Genomic DNA, 27507 nt, shown 5'->3' with positions numbered 1-27507 from the left:
CCTCTACAAAGGCAATTTACACACCTTTGATTCGTGACACATACAAGACCATTCACACTGCCATCCATGGGCCCAGCACATTACCACACTCACATCAACAGGCAGCGCCATCCAAATGGCCATCACTATCATACGCCCACGTGCCTGACACAGCACCTGCTCCGGCTGATGGGGTGTGTGGACTGGTGCTTGGCTAGCAGTGTGTGTAGTGACCAGCAGCAAGTCACTACTCACTTACCATCAGCCAAGCACCAGTCCATGTCCACCACCATCCAAGTGCCAGTCCACACACACTGCCAGCCAAGTGCCAGTCCACACACACTGCAGGCCAAGTGCCAGTCCACACACTACCAGCCAAGCGCCAGTCCATGCACACCACCAGCTAAGTGCCAATCCACACACACAGCCTGCCAAGCACCAGTCCATACACACACACACTCTACCAGCCGGGATCACTCCTGCCCAGAGAGAACAGGATCAATTTGAGTTTCCCCTGCAAGAGCAGAGAAACAAAACTGCTGCAGGGTGGGAGCAGACTTCCCTGCCTGTACTTCTTCGGGTAGAGAAACTACTGTGTTCATGAGGTGGGCTTCCCACTGCACAGTGTGTGAGCCTATACCAGAAGAGGCCCCCCTCCCTTTTTATAGATTGAATCCCTGGGGAATGGGGTCCCTGGAGCCTATTGAAGCCTGGGGGGCAATATGTATAGAATTCAGCCTGGATGAATAGGGTTTTGAGAGGTTGGCCGTGCACTCCCTCCCCTTATTTTTAAGAACAGCCCCAGGGCCTCCTCGATGTTCGGGTAGGAGACTATGTGCCCCCTTCCTAAAAAGATTTTGTGCTGCCCCCAGGCTCTAACCCACCTGGGGGTCTTAACAAATTGGGAACCACACTTTAAAAAATAAATGCTGCTGATTTGCAGATCCTTTGTAAATTTGCAGCACAATATTTAACACATGTTTTGCCCCCAAGAGGGGTCCCTCCAGTAGGCCTATGGTGTCAGGGTATCCCAACTCTGCTCCCTTATGTTTTTTTAAAAACTTTTTCTCTAGGACTTAGGACTCAGTCCCAAGTCCTAAAATGGCTGCCACCACACTATTGTTGATGTGATGTAAGTCAATCAGATCTCACCATGAGCGGATTTACACAAAATCTCCCAAAAACACTATTTCTGGACCAAGACCAACTTATTTTCAAAATTTTGTGTAAATCCAGTCAGTGGTTAGGACTATAGCAGTTTCTAAAGTTCCAATGGGAAAATGAAAAGGAGAAATTAATTTTGGGACCCCCATTTGTATCAGCCCCCACTTGATGGATCATCCTGAAACTTACCAGGAAGGAGCAGAGGTGGAAAGGCTTTTTATGGAAACTTTTGTGAAAATTCGTCAAAGTGACAAAATTATTAGAAACATTTTAAAAATGCTTTTCCTATGGAAATGTGGTCCTAACTCTAACTATCCAGTGGCGACCACCATTATAATATACTTCAATGTATGCCACTACATGGTAGCCACTATGTAGTTATTGTTAGGCTTGCCAGAGATAGGAATTCCTCAGATTTATCACCATTGATAACTTTGCTCCGTCTAAAGAATCTCCATAAAACTTTGCAGACCAATTCCTCTTTCAACATTAGTAGAGTATGCAACAGGGTGCAAAAAAAAAAGGGGGATCCCAAACGCTTTTGGGCACCAATGCATTTCTCATGGACTTTGTACTCACACATAGTGCGAAAAGGCAAAGACAGATATAGGAGTTTGTGGGTCATTTGGAGTGAATGGTTTAAACAAAACAGTCAAATGATTACAATTTTATAGTTGTCATTTGTGAATATAATTGTGGTTGGTGAATAGAAAATCTGATTAGCTATGGAAATGATGTCTTTTAAAGTGATTTCTGTTACCAGGGCATAACAGTTATTGAATGTTTGGTGGTTTGTTTGAAAATCTCATATAAACGGTAAGCAACTGAGCAGTCAGTTTCCAATTAATTTTGTGAAATCCTGTCTGCTTGGACAATATATGCAAGATTCTCTGGGTGAGTAGAAAGGATGTTTATGATGGATAGAAAAATAGGATATTTTGCATACCTTTTTGTACAAGATGTTTCAATAGATGTAAACCTAACAATTACTATTTGTGATTTATAGGTGCCTTATGAGATTGGGGGAGCCACTAGTTTTGAAGTTGATTTCTTGATTCTTAATGATGTTTGATTTAGTTGAGTGATTTCACATTAGGAATTGACTGACTAAAATAAGTATCTTTAATAGATTCAAAAGACTTTCCAGAAAAAGACAATTTAATTAAAGTCTACATTGTCCACCTGACTAGTTGAGATTAACTGTGTAATAATACAATCATGTACTTATTAGGATTAATGTTAAATGAATTGAAATTCATGCATGTACTTGTCTATTTGGTACAGGATTGGAAAAGAGGTAGTACCTCAAAACACTTGTTGGCTGTGTGGCAGGATTTTGATTCAAGATCAGATTTTTAAACCTAAATATGGAATAAAGAATTATGAAGGCATTCCAGTACATTGTGATTAAAAACTTCAATGTTTGTTAATATTCGATGAGTATACTAATATTGAGACCAAATTTATTTTCACTGTACCAGTGAGGATTTGGTTTCTGGAGGAGTGTGGCACCAGGCAATCGCTCCTCTGACCCTCTTTCATTTTGGAATTTGCAACTCCACTGTATGCCACTCCACTCTACATCGCTCCTCTCTACACCACTATACTCTACACTAGTCCACTGTACACTATTCTGCTGTATGCCTCTCCACTGTATGACACTCCAGTCTATGACACTATACTGTCCTCCAATCCATTCTAAAATATTTCACTGTACGTAACTCCACTGTTAAACACTCAGCTTTATTTTATCCCACTCTATTGTACTCCACTGTGAACCACTTTACTATACTGTTAGAAATTGGGTCTCTGGTTGGAAGAGGCATGCACCCTGTCCAAGAAGGAACCACAATGCTAGTCAGGGTAAGTCAGGTATCTACCAAAAATTAACCTGTGCTCACCCTCTGGTAGCTTAGCAGAGAGCAGGCATGCCTAACTTAAGAGGGAAGGTGTAAAGTATTGAACATTAATACAGTGAAAAGACCTCAAAAAGACTCCATACCAGTTTAGGAAAATAGATTATGATTTTTTAAATAAAACAAAACCAAATCAAAAGAAATCCAATAAGTAGAAGTTGAGATATGAATGTTTAAATGTTAAATGTAAAATAGCATTTAGAAGCAAGAAGTGCCTCTGGGGGTTATCTGGTTGCACTGGACCGGAATAAAGTCAAGAGTTCAGGCCGACCGTGATAGAGAAGCCCCACAAGGCCTGCTAAACAAAATTCCCTGGTCCTGGCCGCAACAGCAAGATGCAAGGGTGCAGCCGAGTAATGTGTCAGTTTTGACCTCGCAGTCGAAGTGATGCGTCAATTTTCTCGATCCAGTGGTGGCAATGCGCCAGTTCTGAAGACTATGAACGAAGCCGAGAGGCGTTGATTCTGTAGACGATCCACTGGGTTTCTATACATAGTCAAGGGGATGCTTCAATCTTCCCACACAGCGGGGATGGTAATGTTTTGGTTCGATGCATCGGTTCCAAGGGCAATGCGCCAATTCTGCCCCCGAAACAGTGACAATGCATCGGTTCTGCTAAATGCACACAGGAGACGCATCAGTTCAACTGAAGCAAGCACCTGAGTCCACTTCCAATGACATAAGCACAGGAGCAGATGGTGAGACTTTCATACAAAAACGAAGGGAAGCCAATAAGCCTTTGGAGATCACTCTGAGTTCAAGCAGAGTCTGGTTCTTACTCAGCAGCATCAGAGAGAAGCAGGCAGCAGGGCAGTACTGCAGAAAAACAGTTCTTCCAGTACAGCAGTCCATCAGAGTGACATTCTTGTAGCAGTACAGATGTCCTTCTTATTGACAGTTTCTTTACAGTTCCAGGCGTGTCTGTTTCGGTGGGGTCCGAGACCCAGTATTTACAGCCAGTTGTGCCCTTGAAGTAGGGGTTGACTTCAAAGAAAGGTCTTTAAGGTTCACAGAGGTCCTTTCTCCCAAGCACTCACTCCAGACTAACTACAGAGGGGTAATCAACCCTTTTTATGGGAACAAGACACTGACAAGTGTCGGCTCCTCCCTACCATCCTGCCCAGGATCAGCCATCAGGATGGAGATGGGCCCTCAGGCACACCTAACCTTCCTTTGTGTGTGGCTGTCAAGAGGGAATGCACAAACTCAAACTGTCACCCTCCCCAGACGTGTCTTGGAGACAGGCTATAGGCACACAGAGCTTTAAGAGCAGAGAAATGTCACTCAAAGTGGTATTCTTAAAATTGGATTGTTAAATTAAACTTTAACAGTAAAGAGGATTTATCATTATCATTCCAAAGATATAAAACACGATCGAGTTAAACCTTCTCAATAAGGAATTACAGCTTAAACCTGTACTAAGGAATTCCCAATGTTAACCTACGAGAAGAGGAGGCCTCAAATTAGTGGAAGCAAATAGTTTTTTTGTTCACTAACGGGACATGCACAGCTTAACAGTACATGTCCTAACTGTTACTTGCACAGCACCCTGCCCTATGACCTACCAAGGACCTACCTTAGGGTGGACGTATGTGTAATAAAAGGAGAGTTTAAGGCTTGGAAGTGGGTTTTAAAAGCCAAGTCAGCATGTCAGTATAAACTGCGTACACTGGCCCTGCAGTGGCAGGCCTGAGACATAGTTAAGGGGCTATTTAAGTGGGTGGCATAATCAGTGCCATACGGCCCACTTCTAGCATTTAATTTGCAGGTCCTCGCACATGTAGTGCACTTTACCAGGGACTTATAAGTAAATTAAATATGCCATTTGAATCTAAACCAATGTTACCATGATTAGCGGAGAGAGCACATGTGCTTTAGTACTGGTTAGCAGTGGTAAAGTGCTCAGTGTTCTAAGTCCAACAAAAATGAATTCAGCAGAAAGAAAAGGAGAAAGAAATGGTGTTTGGGGTGACCCTTCAAAGAAAGCCATTTCCCAACATGTACGATATTCTTTTGTAAGCCACGCCATTGTACTCCACTCCACTCTACTATTTTGTGCCACTCTACTCTACACACTGTAATCTATTCCACTCTACTCTTTGCCAATATACTCTGTGCAACTCCACTATATTCCACTCCAGTCTACACCACTCCACCCTATGCTACTCTACTGTGTGCTATGCCATTCTATGCTATTTCACTGTACGCAACTTCACTATTTCCATTTCACCATATCCTATTCCACTGTACACCACTCTACTCTATGCCACTACACTGTATGCTATTCCACTCTATGCCAGTCTACTCTATGATGCTCCACTCTATGCTATTCTAATGTATGCCACTATGTCTCTCAGTCCACTGCACCCCATGCCACTCCACTGTATACAATTTCACACTACCACACTCCATTCTACGCCACTCCATGCTTTGCAACTCCACTGTTCTATATTCAACTGTACGCCACTCAACGCCATTATAATCTATAAAACTCCACTGTACATTATTCCAGTCTACACCACTCCACTGTATGTCACTCCACTGTTCCCCACTCCAATCTGCGCCACTCCAGTACTCACTATTCTGCTCAACAAAGCTATACTCTACGCCTATAAACTCTATGCTATTCACCTCTATCCCACTCTACTGTATGTTACTCCACTGAATGCCATTCCACTGTACGTTACTGCATTGTACTCTACTCCGCTGTAGGCCACTCCACTATATGCCACTGCACTCTAAAACCAATCTACTGTATGCTATTGAAACCTATGCTGCTCCGGTGTACATCACTACAGTGTATACCATGCCACTGATTGACAGTCAACTCTGGACTACTCCACTGTATGCTTTTTCAGTGTATGGTACGCTACGGTACGCTATTCCACTCTATGCCACACCAGTCTACGCCACTCCACTCTACGCCACTGCAGTGTATGCCAATCTACTGTACACTATTCCACTCTGTGCTACTACACTCTATGCTATTTTACAGTTTGCATCTACACTGTACCTCACTCCACTGTATGTAACTCCAGTATAAGCCACTGCACTATACTCTACTCCTTTGTATGCCATTACACTATATCACACTTCATTCTACTCCACTCACTCTTTGCCACTCCACTGTATGCTATTCTACAGTACGCTACTTCATTCTATGCCATTATACACACCAATGTGTGCTATTTGATGTCCAGCAACCAGATTGCTCTCCAGAAGGTTTTAAATAGTTTTTTAACTTTATGAAGGACCTTGGTCTTAGCATTAATACTTCAAAGACTTTTATAATGAGATGTGGATGTGGGAACCAGAAGTGTAGGGACATGTTTGTGGATGGGCATCTAATAGCCCCAACCAACAGTTTTTCATATTTAGGTTTTTTTGTTTAGTAAGAATGATACGTAGTCCCAAGCTGTCTCTGCAAAAAAGCTGGCTCTTATCAGAATAAGAACTGCCCTGGTCAGCTTTTCAAAAAAATTGTGTAGGAAACCACCAGGAGAACTTTTACAAATATATAAAGCAAAATGTGTCTCGACTGCAATATGTGGAGCGGGGGTCTGGGGTTTTGCTGACACTCCCCCAATTCAATTAGTGGAGAACACTTTTTTAAGATACAGTTTGTCAGCCTCAGCCAGTACCTCCACATATGTGTGCCATGCTGAGCCGGGCCTCCTATACATATCCGACCTCATAAAACTGGAACCTATTCTCCTGTGGCACAGGATCTGGTCAAAGGAAGAGGCCAAGCGAAATAGGGCGATTTTACAGGATAGTTTGAGCCTGGAAGGGGCCCAAAAAAATCCATGGGTCAAATTTGTGAAAGATTTTATGAAAGATTTAGGCCATCTGGAATATTTCACTAACCCGAGCTTGATCCAGTTGATCACCAGAAAAAATGTAAGAAAGGAGGGCCTTCAATTGTTGGATATGTTAAGATTATCTGGGGAAATCATGAAGCCAAGTGTCCAGCAGCATCAGATGGTTCTTACCACTTAGTCTGCAGCCATATTTAATATTTGTTCCTGGCGGATTTGGTAGGCTGCTTTTAATCAGATTCAGATTAGGGACCATCCACAGATTTGTTTCTTTCCCAAAAATTAATGAATGGGTAAGTGAATTACAATTATGCCCTTGTGATAGTCAGTCGGTACAATCTACACTTCATTTAGTTTTATTTTGCAAATTTTATACAGAGTTAAGAATGGCGTGGATAGTTCAACTTTTAAAAATCTGGGGGCTGAGGCAATGTCGTCCGGCTTTTATCAAGCTCCAGCTTTTAGAAAATGAACATGCAGCTTGGAGGATATCCATGTTTCTGAAGAAAGTGCTTTGTCTAAAGAAGAGTACTGTGACATAGGGGGCGAGATCTTTAAGGTGCATTGTCACTTTAAAATTCACAGTTCCTAATAATATAGATTACATATTAAGTTTTAAAATGTTTTTAATGGTTACTGTATTTTTATTCTGGTGTAAATGCTTGTGTATAAATTTTGCATGTTTCTTGTGCTTTTATGATTATTAAACAATGCAATCGAAATAAAGCTTTTCTGGACTTGACTACGCCCAATGCTATCAAATGGGACAGATCATAGTCAGCATTCTCTTCTCTTGCTGCTTGAGTTAAGTACATTTCAAACTGTGTACTTAACAACAGGAAAAGAGATTGCATAATAAGAGCACCCTTTCTTGTAATAAATGCAATCTTCTATTTATATATATTTTTTTATGAATACAAAAATAATGTAATAAACGTTTAGACTTTCAAAGAGATTTTCAATTTTTCTTTCTATATTCAGTTTGTGGTGTTACAGTTATGTCTTGCCTTCGCTGATTTTTATGGAAGTACGTTACAATACTAAAGATTGGCTATATGTGCTTGTCTTATTCCAGGGCATCAGTGAAGCAGCTTTGTTTTTGTTAGTACTAATGTTGTCAATGTAAATGCAACTTCTGGTAATAGTGACTATCTTACTCTTTTATCTTAGTCTTTTATGAGTGTGTTTTAGAATTTGCATGTGCCTCCCAAAACACCTCATTAAATTTCCTTTAACCTCAGCCACTTAACAGTAAATATCTACTTTCCAACCACTGCCGTTATCCTCCAACATTTACTAAAAAAATGTAACTGTCTGTGTTGATATCTTCACATATTGGAGATAGAACAACTGTTAGAAATTGGATTGTTGGTTGACTAGGGTATGAGCCCAAGTCAGGTAGCAACCACAATCCTAGGGTAAGAAGCAGGCAAACCCTAAATTAACTAGGGCTCACCCTCTGGTAGCTTGGCACAGAGCAGTCAGGCTCAAGCTAGAGGTAATATGTAAAGTATTTGTGCAACACCTCAAACAGTAAAACAGTGCAAATACCACATACAAGCATTCCACACAAGATTAGACAATAGAACCTAATTTAATAAATAAAACAAGACCAAAACGACAAAAATCCTATAAATAGAACTTGAGATATGATTTTTTTTATAATAAACTGTAAAATCGTGATAAGAAGCAACAAGTTTTTACTTGGGACATCTGGTCACAACGGACCGAGGCAACGTAAAAAGTTCAGGCCGACCCCGATGAAGCGTGGACTAGATACAGAAACACAGTGAGGCCCGCTGAACAAAAGTACCTTGATCCTTGCTGTGTCAACATTGAATATGCGGGTTGCGGCCGAAGTAATGTGTTGGTGTCATTGCATGTAGTGGGGCGATGCTCCGGTCCTGATCAGTGGAGTAGGGATAAGGCATCAGGCCAGATGAGCTGCGATGCAGAGATTTGTTGTTGAGTATGTCATCAATGGAGATGCAGAGAAGATGTGCAGTGGTGGTTCCGAAGGTGGTGCATCAGGGCTGATCCATGCAGCAGAGGTGTGTTGTAGTCATCCTGTGTGCCCTGTGAACCTGCATTTTTTGATGACTGGTACTGGTGGTAACTGACTCTGACTGTCCCTGGGCTCTGTCTAGCCAGGCCAGGGCCAGTGCTATGTTGAAAACGCAGTGAGAACACACAGATGGATTAGGATTACATACCCTATAAGTCCCTAGTAGACAAAAGGGCATGGGGATTAAAACTACCTATAGGCCCCTAGTGTATAATTGGGCATGGCAGTGTAGAGGCCAGCAGCCCCTTCTTCACTTGTATGTGTGCACTGCTGAGCGTCTGAGGTCATTTTATAAATGCAGCCCTGCATTGCAGCACTGTTATTAAAAGTAAATTAACTGTAAACTCGACTTTGGTGGTGGGGCACCTAATAAGAGATAATCTACATTATTCTTACATATTAGGTAGCACCGGTGTCTCCCTTAGGTGTCCCTGGGGTGGGGGGTCAGCTAACTATAATTAGGATCCTTATGAAATATGATTATATGCCCTGGGGATAGAGAACTTGCACATTTCACTTCCTCTATTGTAGTACAGTGCCTCTCAAAATCGACTTTGGTGCAATGAGCACTGAGGAGTGGGGATCCACACTATTTTTGCATATTCAGGACCCCTGCGGTCTGCCTTGCTGTTCCCGGGGTCATGTAACTATAGGCAGAGCCTTTATAAAATATGTTTTATAGGTCCTGGTGATGGAGAAATTGCACATTTCAGTTTCCCCATTGTAGATGTCTAGCCCCATAGGATAATATTGCAATAGTTTATGAAACCATAAATATTGCTGGGAATTGAATGAAAAATCATTCAAAGACTAATAAGAATTGAGTCTATAAATCCAACAATATGCTATTGTTGAATTCATCCTAAATTGTACAGAAAATAAGTTATAAGTCTTTCTTGTCTGTAAGCCAATATTCAGCCTTCCTGCAGTCTTCTCTGATTAGTCAGAGTTAACAGGATTTGACAAGCTGCTTTGATGAAGTGATAAGTTGCTCAACAGGGAAGAGGCTATCTGCTGGAGAGAGCTCTGCTACATAGGAATGCCAGTGCAAAGGCGAAGGGTCATTAGGCATGAGGCTTCAAAGGTGAAAGAGAACAGGCAGGGAATGTCAGGTCTGCCTTACCCTCATCCCCTCTGACCCAGCCAGATGGGAGACTTAAGGAAGCAATCTTCAGATGATAAGGGTGGAGAGCTATGGAAATTAGTCTTACTGAAAGTGGGTTTATTTAGTTATTTGTGCCCTGCTGAGATTTCAACCATGATACATTTTGAAGCAATAGTGCTTTTTCGGAGAAGATTATGCTACACTTTGGAGGAAGTGGTCATGCTCTGGGGTGTTGCCTTGCACCTCATTGGACAGGAGTGCTCTCCTCCTTGACCCCAGTGAACGCTGTATACAAATGTGATAGATGCAGACCCTCTCAGAAGCTTCTGCTTGAAACTAAGTGAAGACATAGGATTACCATGCCGGAAACCTGATTTCCACCACTAGGACCTGCATTCTGACTGACTGTGCCTGCTGCACTATCTGGAAACTACAGCCCTGAGGATGTACCTTGTTTACAAAAGATTAAAGAGTGGACTTCCAGCAAGCTACAGGTTAATAGAGGTCACCTGCATCATCACCACCAAGAGTCCACTGCCTGGAGTGCGTCCAGTGGACTTTTTTTTTTGTAAAAGATTTCTTTATTGATAAGAAAACACAAAAAGAAACCACCGGCGACAGTCCCGCACAACTTCCCTCGCAGGGGGACGCATATGAGGAGGGGAGGCCAGGGAGCCAAGCAGCCGCCTGGTGTAGCACCCATGTTAAGCAATCAGCCCTATATCTAGAAGGAGACCCAAACGAGTCTGAGGTAGCAGGGAGAATGTCAATGGTGGGGCCTCACTTCCACCCAGTAAAATGCCCCTGCAAAAGTCCAAGCTATCGGGCACTGCTCAACAATCGAGAAAGATCTAGCTCTCCCCTCCTCTTCAGGCGCCTCGCCAAAATTCAAAGTCAAAAGAAAAGAGAACTCCCCCCAACCCGCAACCTCCCCGACCCTCCCAACCCCTCCCACCCTCCCCCCCAGTGGGGGTAACTCTCAGTCGTGCGCAGGGCATTCCCCAAGCGATAATCATACCTGGAACAGGTGAAGGGCTCGAATTGAGGGAGGACATACCGCTGCCGGCAATTCCCTAGAGAGAAAGCGCACCAGAGGGCCCCAGCGGAAACTGAAATTCTTAAAGGACCCCAGGAAGACATCCGCCATCCGTTCCATGCTCAACAATTTCCACAACCTCGCATGCCACAGAGATATCGCCGGGGCTTCCTTCTTTTTCCAAGCTGCCACCAGAGTGACCTTAGTCGCCCCCAAGCACAACCAAAGGATCTTTTTGTCCGCACGCATCTGGTGTTCAAGGAGGGGATCCCGGAGACCCAGTAATACGTGAGCCACGGAGTCCGCGATCGGGTAACCCAAGATCTCTTTAATATGGGACAGTATCTCCTGCCAGTAGGGGCGGATGACCGGCCAATCCCACCAAATATGGCGGAAGTCCCCCAAGAGACCACATCCCCTCCAACACCTGTCCGAGGAGGTAGGGAAGATGCAGTGTATCTTGGCGGGAGAGAGATACCAGTCCATCATTGTCTTGAGGTGCGCCTCGCGCAGCTCCACCGAGTGATTGTGGCTGGTCAAATCGCGCCACAAGTGAGACCATTTTTCATCTGCAACGGCCCTCCCCAGGATGTCCTCCCAGAAACCCATATAGCGCGGCCTCGGAGAGAGAGCGGTGGCCAAGAGATGGCCATAGATAAAGGAGATGGCTCCGCGCATCGTCGAGGTGCGCGAGAGGAAAGCCTCAAAGGGGGTGGGCGGTCTAACTGCCGCCTCTCGCACTGACGGAGACAAAGCCCAGTGCAGCAGTTGGGCGTGGCGGAACTGTTCTGTCTGAGGAACCCCATAGTCCCGTCCACAATTGGCAAAGGTGGCCCCCGCTCCTCCAAGCGTCGAATGGACCCTCTTGCATCGCAGGGGGGAAGGCCGGATTGAAATGTATGGGAGTAAAAGGCGACGGGAACGTAGTCCAGCGCTCATCCCCAGAAACCGAGTCCCAGACCTTAAGGGAGGTGCCGGTAGGGGTGCTGATGTACGCATTCTGGGGCCTGTCCCCCTTAGGTTTCCATACCAGATCCCATATCGTGCATCCCGCCACACTTCTGTCCATGTGGAGCCAGTGTTTCTCCGAAAGCGGTTGGGTCCATTCCACCAAGACCCTCAACTGCGCCGCTTTATAGTAGAGGAGCACGTCCGGGAGACCCACCCCTCCCTCTCCCCGAGGGTGTCAGAGATTGGCAAAAGAAAATCTAGCTCGCCCCCCTTGCCATATGAAACGGAGCATTAGAGTCTTTACGCTGCGAAAGAAGTCCGTGTCGAAGACAATAGGAAGTGCCTGGAACAGATATAAAAGCTTCGGCAAGAGCGTCATTTTAATCGCGTGTATCCTACCTAGCCAGGAGATAAACAACGGTTTCCACCGGTTCAAATCAGCCCGTATCGCAGCCATGAGAGGAGGGAAATTGGCCGAATACAGTTTCCCCACTGTGGGGGTCAAGTGCACCCCCAAGTATAGTAATGAGGAATGAGTCCAAGGAAGGGGCGAGAGCGGCCGAAGGTGGTCCACCCCCGTCGGCGAGAGTGTAAGATTAAGGATATAGGATTTGTCATAGTTCATCTTAAAACCCGCCACTGCTTCAAAATGCGCCAGGGTCATCTGGACGAGGGGGAGGGAGTGCGCAGGGTCCACCAGCGTGAGCAAGACGTCGTCCGCGAACAAGGAGATCTTGTGCTGTTCGCCCGTAAAGGGTAACCCCCGGATATCCGGGTGCTCCCGTATCGCCAGCGGCAGTGGTTTAATACTCAGAGCAAACAGCAAGGGAGAGAGCGGACACCCCTGCCTCGTGCCCCGCGAGTGTGGGAAGAAGGACGAAAATTAGCCATTGACCGTGACACGGGAACGGGGCGCGCTATAATTGGCCCGAAGCATGGTGAGGAATCTATCCGAGAACCCAAACGCTTCCAAGGTACGGAAGAGAAACTGCCAGTCCACCCGGTCAAACGCCTTCTCGGCATCCAGGCCAAGCAAAACTGCCAGAATGTTAAATCGGTTGGCCTTCTCGATGAGGTGTATCACCCTCCTGGTGTTATCATGGGTTTGTCGTCCTTTAATAAACCCCGATTGATCCGGGTGGATTAGTACCGGCATCAGGTCTTGCAGGTGGGACGCTAGGATGGAAGAATAGACTTTGGTGTCGTCATTGAGCAGGGCGATCGGCCTATACGATGAACAGATAGCAGGGTCCTTACCGGGTTTAGGGATGACGGAGATGACGGCCTCCGCCATAGAGGCCGAGGTAACTCCCGACTCAGCCATCGCATTGAACAGTTGGACCAAGAAATCATTGATATCAGCGGCAAAGGTCTGATAAAAGAGGGTCGTGAAGCCGTCTGCACCCGGCGCCTTATGAGGCTTCAGGGACTTGACGGCACTCAGCACCTCCTCTCTTGTGATGGGAGCAGAGAGCAGCTCATTCCAGGCCGCAGAAACCTGTGGAAGCGGGAGAGTGCGCAAGTAGTCCCTCTGGGCAGCGGGGTCAAGGGATTCCCCCGCGTAAAACGTCGCATAAAATTCGCCGAAGCGTGCCGCCTTGTCTGCATCGCAGTGCTGCAGCGCGCCTGCTGCGTCCCGAATGCCTCCGATGTATTCCCGCTCACGCTTACGGCGCAGTTGGCGGGCCAAGTGTCTCCCCACCTTGTTCCCCTGAGCATAAGAGCGATGATGGAGCTTCAGGAGGGTAAACTCCGACCTATTATTGTAATGAGCCCGTAGCTTGCCCCGGAGAGCAGTAAGCGGTCGCAACGTGTGTTTGGAAGGGTGGTCTCAATGCGCACGCTCTAGCACCGCTAGTTCCGCCTCTTAACGCCTCTCGTTCCGTTCTCCTCAGTCTATTAAGTGCCGCATTAATAGCTAAGCAACTACCCCTCACGGAGGCCTTAAAGGCATCCCAGGTAGTAAAAACAGACGTGTCTTGAACCGGGTTAAGGTCGAAAAAGTCCCGAATCGCCACACGGAGCTCCTTGCAAGAGGAATCGTCCCTCACCAGGGAAGCCGGAAAGTACCATCTGCGTGGAACGTCCCCCATCGGCGCCCACTGGAGCCCCAGCGCAAACAAGCTATGGTCAGAGATAGGAAAAATCTTGGCCTCACTCACGGAACCCCGAAGGGACTGGCTGTAAAAAATATGATCTAAGCGGGAATAAGATTTTTGGGCATGAGAGAAGAAAGTGTAGTCCCGGGAGAGGGGGTGCAGGGAGCACCACCCATCCAGCAACCCCAGCTCCTCGATCCACCGGTGCGACTCATCAGAGAATACCCCCGTTTCGGCCCTCCGGCAGTGGGAGCAGTCCAAGTCCGGATGCCAAACGAGATTGAAGTCCCCCATTACGAAGAGCGTCCCCTCCACAAAATCCTCTACAGTTCGCAGTAAGCTCAAAAGGAATCTATTTTGCCCCGCATTGGGAGCATACAGCACAAGGAAGGAACAGGTCCTGCCGAGGAGCACCCCCTTAACAAGAAGCCATCTACCCTCCCTGTCGCTCCGGACTCCCAAGGGCTGGAAGTGGAGAGTCGAGCGGAACAGCAGCGCCACTCCCCTATGTTTAGAAACCGCTGAAGAACTATAGATAAGGGGGAACCGCTTATGTTTCAACCTGGCCTCATCCCGCCGAGCCAGGTGGGTCTCCTGGAGGCCCACCACATCCAGGTGATGATCCAGTACATATTTCCAAACTTTTTGGCGCTTCTGAGGCGAATTCAACCCCTTCACATTCCAAGTTCCTAGGGTAACAGGCATGCCGCAGATCTCTCAACTCTCAGCTCTCTCAGGTCAGCCACAGACAAAGCGCCGCCCCCGTCCCAGGGACCCAACCCGACTAGAAAGGCCCCAGCAGAAGTGGGCCCGCAGTGCTCCCCAGGACCACAGTCCTCAGACCATCCCACGTTATCTCTCTGATGGTGGCCCGCAGCCCAGACCCAGCCAGAGCAGCGCCCCCAACGACAGCCACTCCCTCCTCCCCCACCTCACCCAGGATCAGGGCCCCCTCCAAAGCAAGCGTAACTCCCCCTCTGCCATTCAAGAGTGACCCCCGTCACCTCCTCGAGCTCCCCCCCTAGAGCCCCCACTAAACGCAACCCACAGAGCCTCCCTCGCTGCAGTTCCATATTACCACCACTGCCCCCCCATCCCACCCCCACCCATCCACCCCGATGCCCCCCCACCCCCCCCCAAAATCCCTTTCCCAAAAACTCATAATAAAACCAAATTCAACAGGCAGAAGAGTCAACTGGACCCCCCCAGAGAGTCAAAAAAACGAATGTTGCAACCAGGAGGGCTGGTGATGAGACCCTCGGAGAGCGGGGTCGCAGGCAACAGGCAGTGTCCCATTTGCTCTCCGGTCCGGGGTATCTTCCCCAAAAGTACATAGTTACCCACGGTACCTGAACAGGAGGAGGGCGTCCCCCCGCCACCAAGCAGCCTTCCCTCTACCATCAAGCCGCCGATGAGCTGTCCCGTGGCGGCGACACCGTCACATTCACTACAGAGGCCACTGCTCCATCTCTTTCCCGTTGACTGGACGCGGTATCCGGCCTATTCTGTGTCCCCAGATGCCCAACTCTGTGCCAGGAGGAAGAGCGCCTTCTGTGCCGCGATGGTGAGCGTCCCCCCCCAGGGAGCCCGTGGCGTCGTCCAGCCCCAGGAGGTCCTTGGCAGCCTGCAGAGAGCAAATCTGGACCAGTCTGTTTTTCCACCTGAAGATGAGACGAAAGGGATGACCCCAGGAGTATGCCACGTGTTGATCGCGCAAAAACACCGTCACAGGACGAAAGGCACGTCGCTTCTGCAGCGTAGAAGCTGCCAGATCTTGGAAGAGTTGGGGATGGTGCTCTCTGAATAGCAGGTTAGGAATACTCCGCGCATTCCGAAGAATACGTTCCTTGAGCTGGAAATCATTGACGCAGACCAGAATGTCTGGCGGCGGAGCCCCCGAGCCCCTCGGTAGGCCCACTCTGTGGACCCTGTCCATCCTGACTTCGTGGAGATCGTCTTCGCCCAGGATTTGCAAGAAAAGAGCCTCTACATACCCGCGGAGATCCCCAGCTTCGCCCCCCCAGGGCACCGCTCGGATACGGATGTTGTTCTGCCGAGACCGGTTTTCCAGGTCTTCCGCATGGGCCTGGAGATCCAAGTTCTGCTCCGTCAGTCGGAGCACATCCTGTTGGAGCTGATAGACGTCACCCGCCAGACCTAGATCGTGCTCTTCCAGCGTTGCCACGCGCTCGCCAATGCCATCCACTTCACGCCGCACTTCTCTGAGGTCCGAGGCAAGCTGGGAGTGGAGATTCGAGATGTCTTCCTTGATAGCGGAAAAAAGCTCCATCATGAAGGCCTTGGTGGCCGGCGCATCCTCTGCTTTCTGCTGGGGGGAAGCGCTGGTACCCGGGGGCGTCGTTGGCAGCGCACCCCTCGGGGGCCCCATCTTGCCCGATTTTTCCTTGTGGGGCTTCGTCGACATCGCGAGCAGCACCACGAGTGACTGGGGCTCCAGACCGCAGGCAGACCCCACCTCTCTCGCCCCGGCCTCCCCACGGCCGGCAGACTCTCCAATACCTCTCACCGGGCCAGCACTAGCGTAGAGTCCCGAGTCCCAGGCTCCTCGCTCCGTCACACGCCGGGGGCCACCGCGTCTCAGCGCTCCGGGGTCCGATCCACCGCCAACTCGCCACAGAGAGCACTCTCCAGCACCTACGGGGTCCGTGCCCGGGCCAGGCCGCACTCACCAAGGACCCTTGTCAGGCAGCAGTAACCAGGGGGGCGCAAAGGAAACCAGGGCCAGCTTCCAACTCTCCATTCCCCGACTCGTACAGCGCCCACAGGTGGGAAGGCGGCCGGTTAAGCGTTGTCGGCAGCTGCATGCCCGTCGGGGAATACGCCTCCCACCGGGCACCCCAGGGTCACAGTAGCACAGGCGGCAGCTCACCCCTTTCCAGTAGGCACCAGCAGCAGCATCAGGTACGCGGCCCCCGCGGAGGCCAACCAGCCGGAGGGGGGAGGGGGGAAGGATCTCACCAGCGGGTCCCGAGAGCAGCTCGGCAGCAGGCCTCACTCCAGGAAGGGCTGTTCAGGTCCGGGCACCCCACAGGGGGGGAGGCCCCCAGCCCCACAGGGCCCCCACCGGCACACCACTGCGGATGGAGCCCCCACGGGGCCCGGGAAGTCCAGGGCCAGGGCCGGGGCCACTCCACACACCAGTCGACCACAAGCCCAGAGGCCCCCCAGCACCAGCGGACCAGCGTCTCTCCTCGGGCCTTAGCCACAGTCTTCCTCCGCACCTCCGTAGCGTTCCTCGTAGGCGAGGGCCACACTCCGCGCCGTCACCACCAGCCGCAGGCGCGCTCTCCCCACCTCGGCAGCCCCGCGGCAGATTCAGCAGGGCCCTCCTCATCCGCCGGGTCCCAGGCCTCGCTCCACCGATCCGGTGGTCAGGTGCGGCATTCAGCATCGTAGTGGTAGCGCGGCAAAGGGCACCGCCTCCAGTCGCCACGCAAGTCTCCCGGCTGCGGCCGCCGCTCTTGCCCCAGGCCCCAAAGCCGCCAGAGGTCCCCGTTCTCAAAGATCGCCAGGCATCCTCCCGGGCCACTAGGGGACCAGCGCCAACTCAGGGTGTCAAGCGGAAGGGGGGCGAGGGAAGGCGCTATACAACGCTAAGCGGGTACGGCAGCGGAGGGACTGAAGACACGTCCTACTCCGTCGCCATCTTGGACACGCCCCCTCCAGTGGACTTTTAAGGGTTTTAATCAGGTGCATTGTGAGAATTGTGGTTCCAAACTTTCAAGGGCCATCTTGGAGCTTCCAGACCCTTGGATTGTGTTTTGGACCATTTTGACCCTCAAGAGGAAGTTCAGAAAAAAGTTTCAGAAGTTTGGAGAAATTTGGAGCAACTTTAAAAAAAAGCTCCATAAGGTGCCGGAGTTAACCACAAGACCCAAGCCGACCCCCTTCAACCACGACTGAGTCCTGATTCCAGATTCATTCTGCTGAAGAGTTTTGAGGGTCTGACTTCTCGAGTTTGACCGGGAGGCCCCTGAAAGTGAAGCCGATGACCCCTCACTGAATCCGGACTGGTGAAGAACATTTAGGGACCCCAGCAGGGCTCCATCGTGGTCAGCCTGAAAGTTTGACTTTGTCCCAGTCAAGACTGACCAGATGTCCTAGAGTGGCGCTTTGGTTTTCTAAGTCCTAGAAAGTGTTTATTCTTTAAAAAAAATCATATCTCTGGTTCCCTACATTTGATTTTTGTTGTTTTGGTGTCATTTTAAAGATAAAATTATGTGTTGGGTAACAATCAGTTATCAAAAATATGCATTAACATGTACAATAAAAGTAAGATTGCATAATGCTCCTAAGCAATTTGCCAATATTATGTTTTCCTACAGGGGACACTTCCGCTGGGCAAAGCATATGTATTTTAACATGGAGTAATTATGATTTAACGTTTTATTTTACAGGCAGTTCAGGCTTTAAACGGGCATCAAGGTATGAGTCCAGAAGAGTTCACTGCCATGGTGTTTCAGAAGATAGATGTGAATAATGACGGTAACCTTTTCGACATTCATTATTTTCCTCTCTAAAATGTGTGTTTTTTTTGGCCGGCATATTTTGGAAAATGGTGCCTTTATCCAGTTTAAACCTAATTTCCATTACACTTGATACATGCACTGTTCATATGCCCTAACCCCACAGTCGTTGCTGCTAGAAAGAGGTTCCTAAAGCCAATCCACACAAAGTGCAACTTTGCAAATGTACAGAGTTTGATTTCTCTTTTAAAATCACCTCCTAATGAATTTACTTGTTATAACTTGTTTACATTTTTATTTTTTTTAATAAATTTATATTAGGATGAATGTTACAAAGCCTTTTAGTTACAGATGTAATTTTGTTGTTGTTTTTAAATTTCTTATTTGTTGTTCTCAGTAGAGAACTAAATCAAATACATTTTTTAATTTTTGAATCCATTACACCACATGATGTATTGAACGAATAACAAAGTACAGGAGGTGATGAATCCCCTTCCAAGGGTTTTAATGTAAAACTATGAAGAAGTTGAGTTTCTGGGCTATATTTTTATGTTGCAATTGTGGTGTAGTCTCATCACTTTTATTCTTTTTCCATGTTATAAATAACTTCAAAAACATGTGTAAGGGCAGCCTAAATCAGCATTTATTTTTTTAAATAATAAAGTGCTTTGCCATATTTTTATGTGTAGCAGAGTGTACATCATACTCACTGCAAATAGCTAGACTTCTCGCAAGGACTTCTAGCCAGAAAATGTGAATCAATCCAGTTCTTCAAATTTGAACAGTAGTCCTGTAAGCATTATTTTGTTGAATTTCAATCATGTGCCTCTGGTAATAGTATAGAAGATACAGAATATGTCCAGACATAATATATGTGATACAGCATCATGATTTCTTCTACTTTTGTTCTATAAAATGTTTGTCAATCAATCGACAGATTAGCAAGTTAGTCGTTTTAGCAATGACCTGTTCAAAAATGTGTATAAAACATATTTACATTATTTAACTTTACAGCTGTATTTATTAAGTATGTCACTTTCCTGCGGAGCAGTTTGCCTACCTGAGGGGAGAAATCTTGCTGGCCAACGATCTCCCATTGCTGCCACAGCTCCTCGCCTTCATCCGCTGTGTGTATCCCCCGCCGCCGCCACTGCCCACCGCGGACGAGAGCAGGGGAGACTACAGCCCCCAGGAACCTTTGCGCCCGCTGATGCCGACAACGCGCCCGGAGGCGCTCAAAAACTTGTAGCTCCCTCGGGGGAGCGGGTCACTTTCCTGCGGAGCAGTTTGCCAACCTGAGGGGAGAAATCTTGCTGGCCAACGATCTCCCATTGCTGCCACAGCTCCTCGCCTTCATCCGCTGTGTGTCTCCCCCGCCGCCGCCACTGCCCACCGTGGACGAGAGCAGGGGAGACTACAGCCCCCAGGAACCTTTGCGCCCGCTGACGCCGACAACGCGCCCGGAGGCGCTCAAAAACTCGTAGCTGGGAGGAGCCAAGATGGCGACCGGAGCAGACGCTTGAGCGCCCGGCTCCGTCGGCCCTTGGCCTCGGACTATCATCCTGATTCCTATCCTCGCCGATTTTCGAGGTGCATCGTGTGCGACGACGCGCTGACCGCGCCGCCGCTTTCCCGGAGTCTTAGCCCGCCCGGATGCCGGAGTTCTTGGTGCCTTTGTTCTCCGCACTGGACCCCTGCTCTGTTGTGGCCTTGGCCGGCCCCCTGGAAGCTCCCCAGTCGCCGGACCCGCTGGCGCAAACCTGAGCCCCGCGGTCCCGATCCCGCCTCACACCACGGACTGTCGCCGGATGAGCCGGGGGAGAGACGCCCGGACACCTCCTGCACCCTGCACCTGACGGGCTGGAGCTATAGGGTAAGCTCCGGTGTGGCGGGTCTCCTGCCCCGCTCTGTGGACCGCGCTGTGGAGGGCTGCAGACCCCCTTCTTCTAGTGCCTAGTCGGCGGCAAAGAGAGCCCGAGGGAGGGGAAGCGACTGTTGGCGTTCACCTGTTGCGGCGCAGACCTGATGGGAATTGCCTCCTTGTTACGAACCCCCCTGGCCACTGTACCGTTCAGCGGTAAAACATGGCGTTGAGTACCTGCTCGCTGCTGGGGGTTGATGCTCCGGTCTCGCCCGCTGCCCGCTTCGCCCTCCCTCTACCAGACTCTAGCTCCACAGTGCCGTCCCGGATTGCTGCCGATGTGGGGGCGCAGCTTCCGCTGACATGCGGCTCCGTTCTGGCTGCCCTGCGGGACTTTCGTCTGCAATTGTGTGTTGGCTTGCAAACGCTGAGTGAACGGTTCGACTCCATACTGTCGACTGCGGGTCGTGAGCGCCCCGTTTGTTATCAACAAGACGTGGGTCTGCCAGTGCTTTTGTCCTCTTGCGGGGATGCAACGACTGTGTATAACCGTGCTACACTGGTGTCTGCATCTGGCTTTCCCGGCACCCAGGATCAATCGCTCTCCTGCTCAATTGCGGATGCTTTGTTTCCCTGTTCATCGCTGCCTTCTTTGTTGTTGCCTGCCCCACCGCGCCCGCAAGAGTATCCAGCTGAGCGACACCCGACGTCCTCGAGGAACCGTTCACGGTGGCCTACGGCTTCTTTTATGTGGAACTCCTGTACTTCACAGGCCAGCTCTGGATTCTATATGGTGCACAAGGGGACCTCAATAGATGATCGGCGGCCATTTTGTGACTCTACCTCTCCATCTTCTCCCCGGCGGCCATATTGTCTTTGTCTGCACGGGATGCGGGGCCTTCATGTGGGGGCCGGTCTAATCTTAAGCCCGCGATCGGGCCAGGGCTAGATTGATTTTTACCATCATGGTTTCACGGATGGGCTGGACTGGGACTGGAACTGTTGACATATGTTGTGTACATTCGTCGCGATTTGTCTGACTTCATTTAAATTGTGGTGACACGATATCTTCACACGACTGCTTTTGGGTGTAGTGGGTTTTCAGAGTGTGGAGGCGTGGCTGGCCGGTGGCTCCGGGCGCTCCGAGGTTACGTGGGCTCCTCCCCGCTTTCTTTCTTCTTTGCTTTCTTATTTTCTTTATTCTATTCTTACTTTCTCTCTTGTCTATATTTCGGGTTCATTGGGCGACAGGCACTATGCTGGGGGGGGGCAGGCCGTAGCCTCCGCATTGGTGTAGGGTGGGGGGGTAATTCACTGTTTCCTTTTAGTTCTATGGGCCTTTTTCTTCTCTGTCTCTGCGCTATACTTGTTTCGATTCGGGGTCCGGGTGTGGGGTGGATTGAGTGGGGGCGGCTTTGGAGGGGTGCGTATTTACTCCTGTGAATATCCTGTTATCTAACTGCACCGCCTCACTGTCTGCGGTTTTCTATGGCTGTTTTAATGATGCTGCTGCTCTCCCGTGTGGTGAAGCCATCTTGCGGACTCGAATCTCCTTGGCTCTATCCTCTACTGACTTTTTTCTCGAAAAAATTATTTTGAAAAACCTTAAAATTAACCTTCACTTCTCCTTCCCCTGGTGTCGAGGATCTCTCCAGTGTATATCTCCTGAATCGTTGCTAAGCTTGACCTTTGATGCACAAGGGATGTAATGTTTGACTCAGTGCTTAATCGTATTGTGGCCGGCCGGATGGTTGTAGGCCCGTATTTGTTCTTTTACTATGCACAAATAAAGGTTTTTAAAAAAAAAAAAAACAAAAAAAAAAACTCGTAGCTCCCCCCGCGTCGCGGGACGCGCGCGGGCGGCGCCGTGCAAAGCCCGGGCAAAGGACCGGCCGTCTGTGGCTGTCCGGGGCCGCGGGAGGCCGGGCTGGGCCGAATTTCTTGGTTCCCGATACATGATTGTCAGTTGCAGCTTCGTATATTCAAGAGGACCGTAGAGACAAGTCGAGGGAGGGGGCTTGAGGGTTACCCACCGTTTGGCACTTCGTGCCCCAGACACAGGTATTCAAACTTCTAGTAGGGGGCTTGTCAAGGTGCATTGTTATTTGTGCTTTAGACTGCTAATGTGGGTTGATAGTGTTGGTTAGTACTCACTATAACTTCTCTCTGGGACAGGGACTCCATTTCCCAGGAGTCCCTGCGCTGATATCATCTGCACCTGGGTGCTCTCCATGCTTGCCCCGCCTCCCGAGCGCCTCCCGAGCACCTCCCTCCCATATCAGGATCAGTAGCTACACGTTGAGTACACGGGAGCAGCCCGGGACAAGTCTGTGGCCGTCCGTGATTGGACGAGGTTGGGCTGGTCTACAATTATTGGTTTTCCGTCCTATCATATTGTGGTTCCTATCGCAGAGGGCATCCACCTATTAATACAGATTGTGGTTTGTTCTAGGTATTGTTTGCCTCAATATACCTTAATATACTTTAATATGACTTTAAGGTCTGGTAAAGATCGTACAGTTCAACTGCAAACTTCTAAGGGGATAGTTTCTGGACCGCTTGATGCTTTCATAACTCGAGCAACTGGGATATTAGAAAAAGAAATAGCAATGACCGAGAAAAGGCTTTCCCTAGATTTAGTCAGTGGTAAGCGTTCCTCTTTAGGTGCCCTTGCTACAATTTCTAGCCCTGTGGCTCAAGTCTTGTCTAATCGCTCACACTCAGTAACGACGGAGGCATTAATGCATGTTGAAGGAGAAGGGGTGGGTTCTCTACATTCTATAGACAATATTGATTCGAGCTCGGATGATACTCAGAATAGCGGGGCCAAAGATAGGGGCTCAGATAGTGTGGACACAGTTAATAATTCTGAGTCGAATCTACCGGAAGTGGTTGATCCTTTGAGACAAACAGCCCGTAAAAGGAAAAAGATTCAGAGCCATCGGGGGGGAGAGTTCAGAAGCTGCTTAAGTTAAATGTTTCTAATAGTACTTGTGCAGCTGGTTCGCAGCTGCCCACTGCTCCGCAACTCCCCCCGGTACTTCCCAACGTACTATGCCCCTCTCTAACTCCCCTTGGTTCATCAGATTCATGCCCTACCTGTCTTAATAGCGATGAAATCCTGTTGGTAAAAATGGAGGCCATGATTAAAACTCTCTTGCTTCCCATTCTGGAGCGAACCAGGTTGATGACCATTAAAATTGATGCTTTGGAGTCTGTAGCGAACATGAATATGCGCTTACTTCAGAAGTTATCCGTCCCCTCCATAGTAGCGGGGGCTTCCACTTCTCAGGCAAATACAATTAAGTGTATAAACAATGATAGCTCTGGTAAAGTAACGGGGGTTGTAGCAACCAAGTCTACAGCACTGGGGGTTCTGGGGATAAAGCTAGCGCTGCAGGTGTAGGCACCTTGGCGCAGGAATCCAGTAAGGCCACCTCCATGTTAATTGCGCAACGAGCACAAGCAGGCTGGTCGGACGACAGTGCAAACGTCGCCCCTAGCACCTCATCCCAGCCTTCTTTAGGAAAGCCAGCCATTACTCGTAATCCCATTACCCATACTGGGGGGAACATTACTAAGAATGCTCACCTTCGTACTGATTTACCCCCCGAAGCAAATCAATATACCATTGTGTTAACTGGGGCAGCACCTGTAAAGGAGGGTATTAAAGAGACTGACAGGGACCTACGCAATAAAGTAGTATTCTGGCTTAACAAAAATCGCCCCCTCCCGCCATCAACTTCAACTGAAATTCTATTAGTGAGGAGAGTTGATTGGGTGGGTCATGGGACCAAAGATTTAGAGGGTGATTGTATTTTGGTATCGTTTAAGGACCCTTGGGTGGTAGAGTCCATTCGAAGGGAAGCAAGGTTTGCAAGACTGGGGGATGTACAAACTCTGGGCCTTGCTTACTTCTATCCCGAAAGACATTTTAAATTCCCACCAGGTCCCCCACCTATGAGATTACTAGATAGGAGGCGTCCAACTGTCAGAACACCTTACCGCCCCCCAACACCCTCTACTATTCAATCGCTATGGCCCCCTTTCCGATCTAGAGGCCATCGATTGACTACATCCACCAACTAGGGTGAACAGTACTGCTGAGTGTTGTAGGAATGTGGTAACTAGGCCTGAAAGGGTGGAATCTTTTCCTGGGAATGTTGAAGAGGGGGGTTTAGTGTTAAACGTTACAGGGGGGACGGTTGAAGCGTCCGTTGAGCATATTTTAGAGGCAATCGTGGGGGTGGATAGTGTACGTATGATTCCCAGTTTGGAGACAAGGGCAGAACTTGTGAAGGTAGTGGAGAACCCAGCTACTACTGTGCCAATGGTTCAATTTTCCAAAAGTAACGTAACAACTCCACACGATACACTAAAGGTAGCCTCCTGGAATGTGGCTGGGATCAAGGGTCGGCTACACTCTGAGGAGTGGTTGGAATTCATAGATACTTTCGACATCATATTACTCCAGGAAACTTGGGCAACGGTCCCAATCCACAGGGTTGGGTTTATTAATTTTTTAAAACCTGCAATTAGTGGTAGCAAAGGGCGTGCTTCAGGGGGGCTACTAATTTGGGTGAAGCAGGCCTTGGGATTCCATCTGTCTGAAATACTTGTAGAACATCAAGACCTTTTGGGTATTAAATTGAGTAGGGCTGTCCATCGGGACCTGAATATAATTAACATCTATGCACGAGGCCTACCTGGAGGCCGCTGCCCTGGTATTGTTGATGTAGTGGACAGGTATCTCGATGGGCTGGGAAGCGATAATTTTCTTGTTTTAGCGGGTGATTTGAATTGCACCTTTGAGCCGCTTCAGGCAGTTGGGGACAGTTGGGGGTCTGCAGAGGATGCTGTCTGGAACATTCCGGACTTATCAATTGATAAAATTGCTAAAGGGACCGAGGCTGCTTTGAACTGGATGGCCTTATGTTTGAATAGGGGCTTAAGGGCAGTTAGTTAATGGTCGCTCCACATCAGATCAATGCGCCTGTGATACTTATGATAATGGTTTAAGGAAAAGCCGCATAGATTATATTTTGCTAAAGTTGGAATTCTGGCAATACATGATAGACATGGAAGTGGTATCCCGCCCAGAAAGCGACCACAATCCGTTGTCGCTTAGATTAAGGTTTCCGGGTATAAATAGATTGAGGAATCCAGATACTCTTAGGACAGGAGATGTCACCTTGACCAATGACCGAAGAAGGCTGAAATGGTCTGGGTTAGTGGGCGACGTCACTCTCCTTGAAAGTATTAAAAATGTGGTCACCAATACGGTGAATGAACCCATGCCCATTGTGTTTGAGGGGGTCGGCCTTGATTATGTTATCGAGTCTCACGAATGTTGTTTTGAGCAGCTTAAATCTCTTTTATCCATTCCATGTTCAGAAGGCCCGTTAAAAAAACTTGGTTCCCGTCAGAAGTGGTATAATGGGAAATGCAGGGAGGCCTATAGCCAACTAGTTAAAGCGGTCAAGTCTCGGGTTATGAGCGATGTCAAGCTAGCAAGGGTACAGTATAAAAAAAACCAGTGGGATGCTAAAAGAGAGTGGGAAGATAGGCACTGGTCCGACCTTTTGGATGCATCTACATCCAATAACCAGACTAAATTCTGGGAACTTGTAAAGTGGGGCAGAGACCCAGATTCGCAAACGCCTACAAATCATGTCTCCCCCAAAACCTGGGTGGATTTTTATGCTGCCCAATTTAGGTCTGAGAACTCGGAATCCTCCACAATGTTAAGTAATGTGTATACATTGTCTGATCAAGGTGGGGTCCTGATCTTCACAGAACATGAAACTGAATTAGCCTTGGGTCTGACGCAGCGGGGGAAAGCACCGGGGATGGACCTAATCCCTGCTGACCTGTTTAAAGCCAACCATGAACTTTGGGTACCGTATATTACCAGGTTAGCCAACGCAATTGCTAAAGGAGCTAGAATCCCCAAGTCATGGAAGGGGGCTGAGATCCTTCCAATTCACAAAAAAGGAGATCGGTCTAATCCGGGCAATTATCGCCCGATTAGCCTTATTGATTCTCTTCAAAAGGTCATTGCACGGATGGTCTTAAGTAGAGTTCAGGGTTGGATGGTTTCTGAGGGTATCTTGTCTACCATGCAAGCAGGCTTCAGATCTGGTACCAGCACCATCGACCAGGTGTTTAGATTTTGTCTAATTTACTGGAAGGTGGTGCCGTTGGGCGGGGGAAAAATCTTCGCCGCGTTTATCGATCTGAAAGCGGCTTTTGACATGGTGCCGAGGGCTAAACTGTGGCGTGTCTTGAGAGACTTAGGCTTGCCCATGGAACTACTTGATTTAATTGTTAAACTGCATGAGGACAACTTTGCAAGGGTTCGGTGGGGAGGTCAAGGACAAGTGACGAACAGCTTCCCGGTAACACGCGGGGTTCGTCAGGGGTGTGTCTTGGCGCCCACACTCTTCCTGCTATTTATTGACCAGGTAGTACATTTTTTTAAGGCTTTCCCCACTGATGCTCCTTCCCTGGCCGGGAAGAGGTTCCCCATGCTTATCTTCGCTGATGACACCCTGCTCCTCTCTAAGACCAGAAGTGGTTTACAGCGGGCCCTGAACCGCTTTGAGGAGTTCTGTGTCATCAACGATCTGAAGGTAAACGTGGGCAAAACTAAGTTTATGGTTTTTACTAAGAATCTCTCGGTGCGGAGTTCGGTAAGCATGGGTGGGGCTAATTTGGAACAAGTTGAGCATATGACCTACCTAGGGGTGACCCTAGACTTTCGCTTGCGATGGAAGGAGCAGGTGGTCGAACAGCAGCTAAAACTGGCCCGCTTAACTGGCTGTCTTCTTAGGGAGCAAAAGAGATCCATCACCAAACGTGTGCACCCAGCGCTAAAAATTTATGACACAAAGATTAATGCTGCTATTTTATATGGTGCGGATCTCTGGGCGTATATGGATCTTTCTAGCCTGTTTAAAGCACAGTGTAAGTTCTTGCGGAGTTTAGTGGGGCTACCGCAATCCACTCCATCTATACCCCTTTGTT

General features: G+C 48.6%; 1 protein-coding gene across 2 annotated transcripts in view; it reads left to right on the top strand.

The window, feature by feature from the left end:
- GUCA1C (guanylate cyclase activator 1C) overlaps positions 1 to 27507 on the top strand; it is a 659379-nt gene that overhangs the window by 368138 nt on the left and 263734 nt on the right. For both annotated transcript variants that reach the window (XM_085620480.1, XM_085620479.1), the window contains exon 3: positions 18552 to 18639. In XM_085620480.1, coding sequence (XP_085476606.1) covers positions 18552 to 18639 — 88 coding nt within the window. The remainder of the gene's footprint in view (positions 1 to 18551; positions 18640 to 27507) is intronic.

This window comes from Triturus cristatus, chromosome 8, assembly GCF_964204655.1.
Source record: "Triturus cristatus chromosome 8, aTriCri1.1, whole genome shotgun sequence".
Taxonomy (NCBI): Eukaryota; Metazoa; Chordata; class Amphibia; order Caudata; family Salamandridae; genus Triturus; species Triturus cristatus.
Note: the sequence above shows the minus strand (reverse complement) of the source record. Positions and strands in the feature narration are given on the sequence as shown.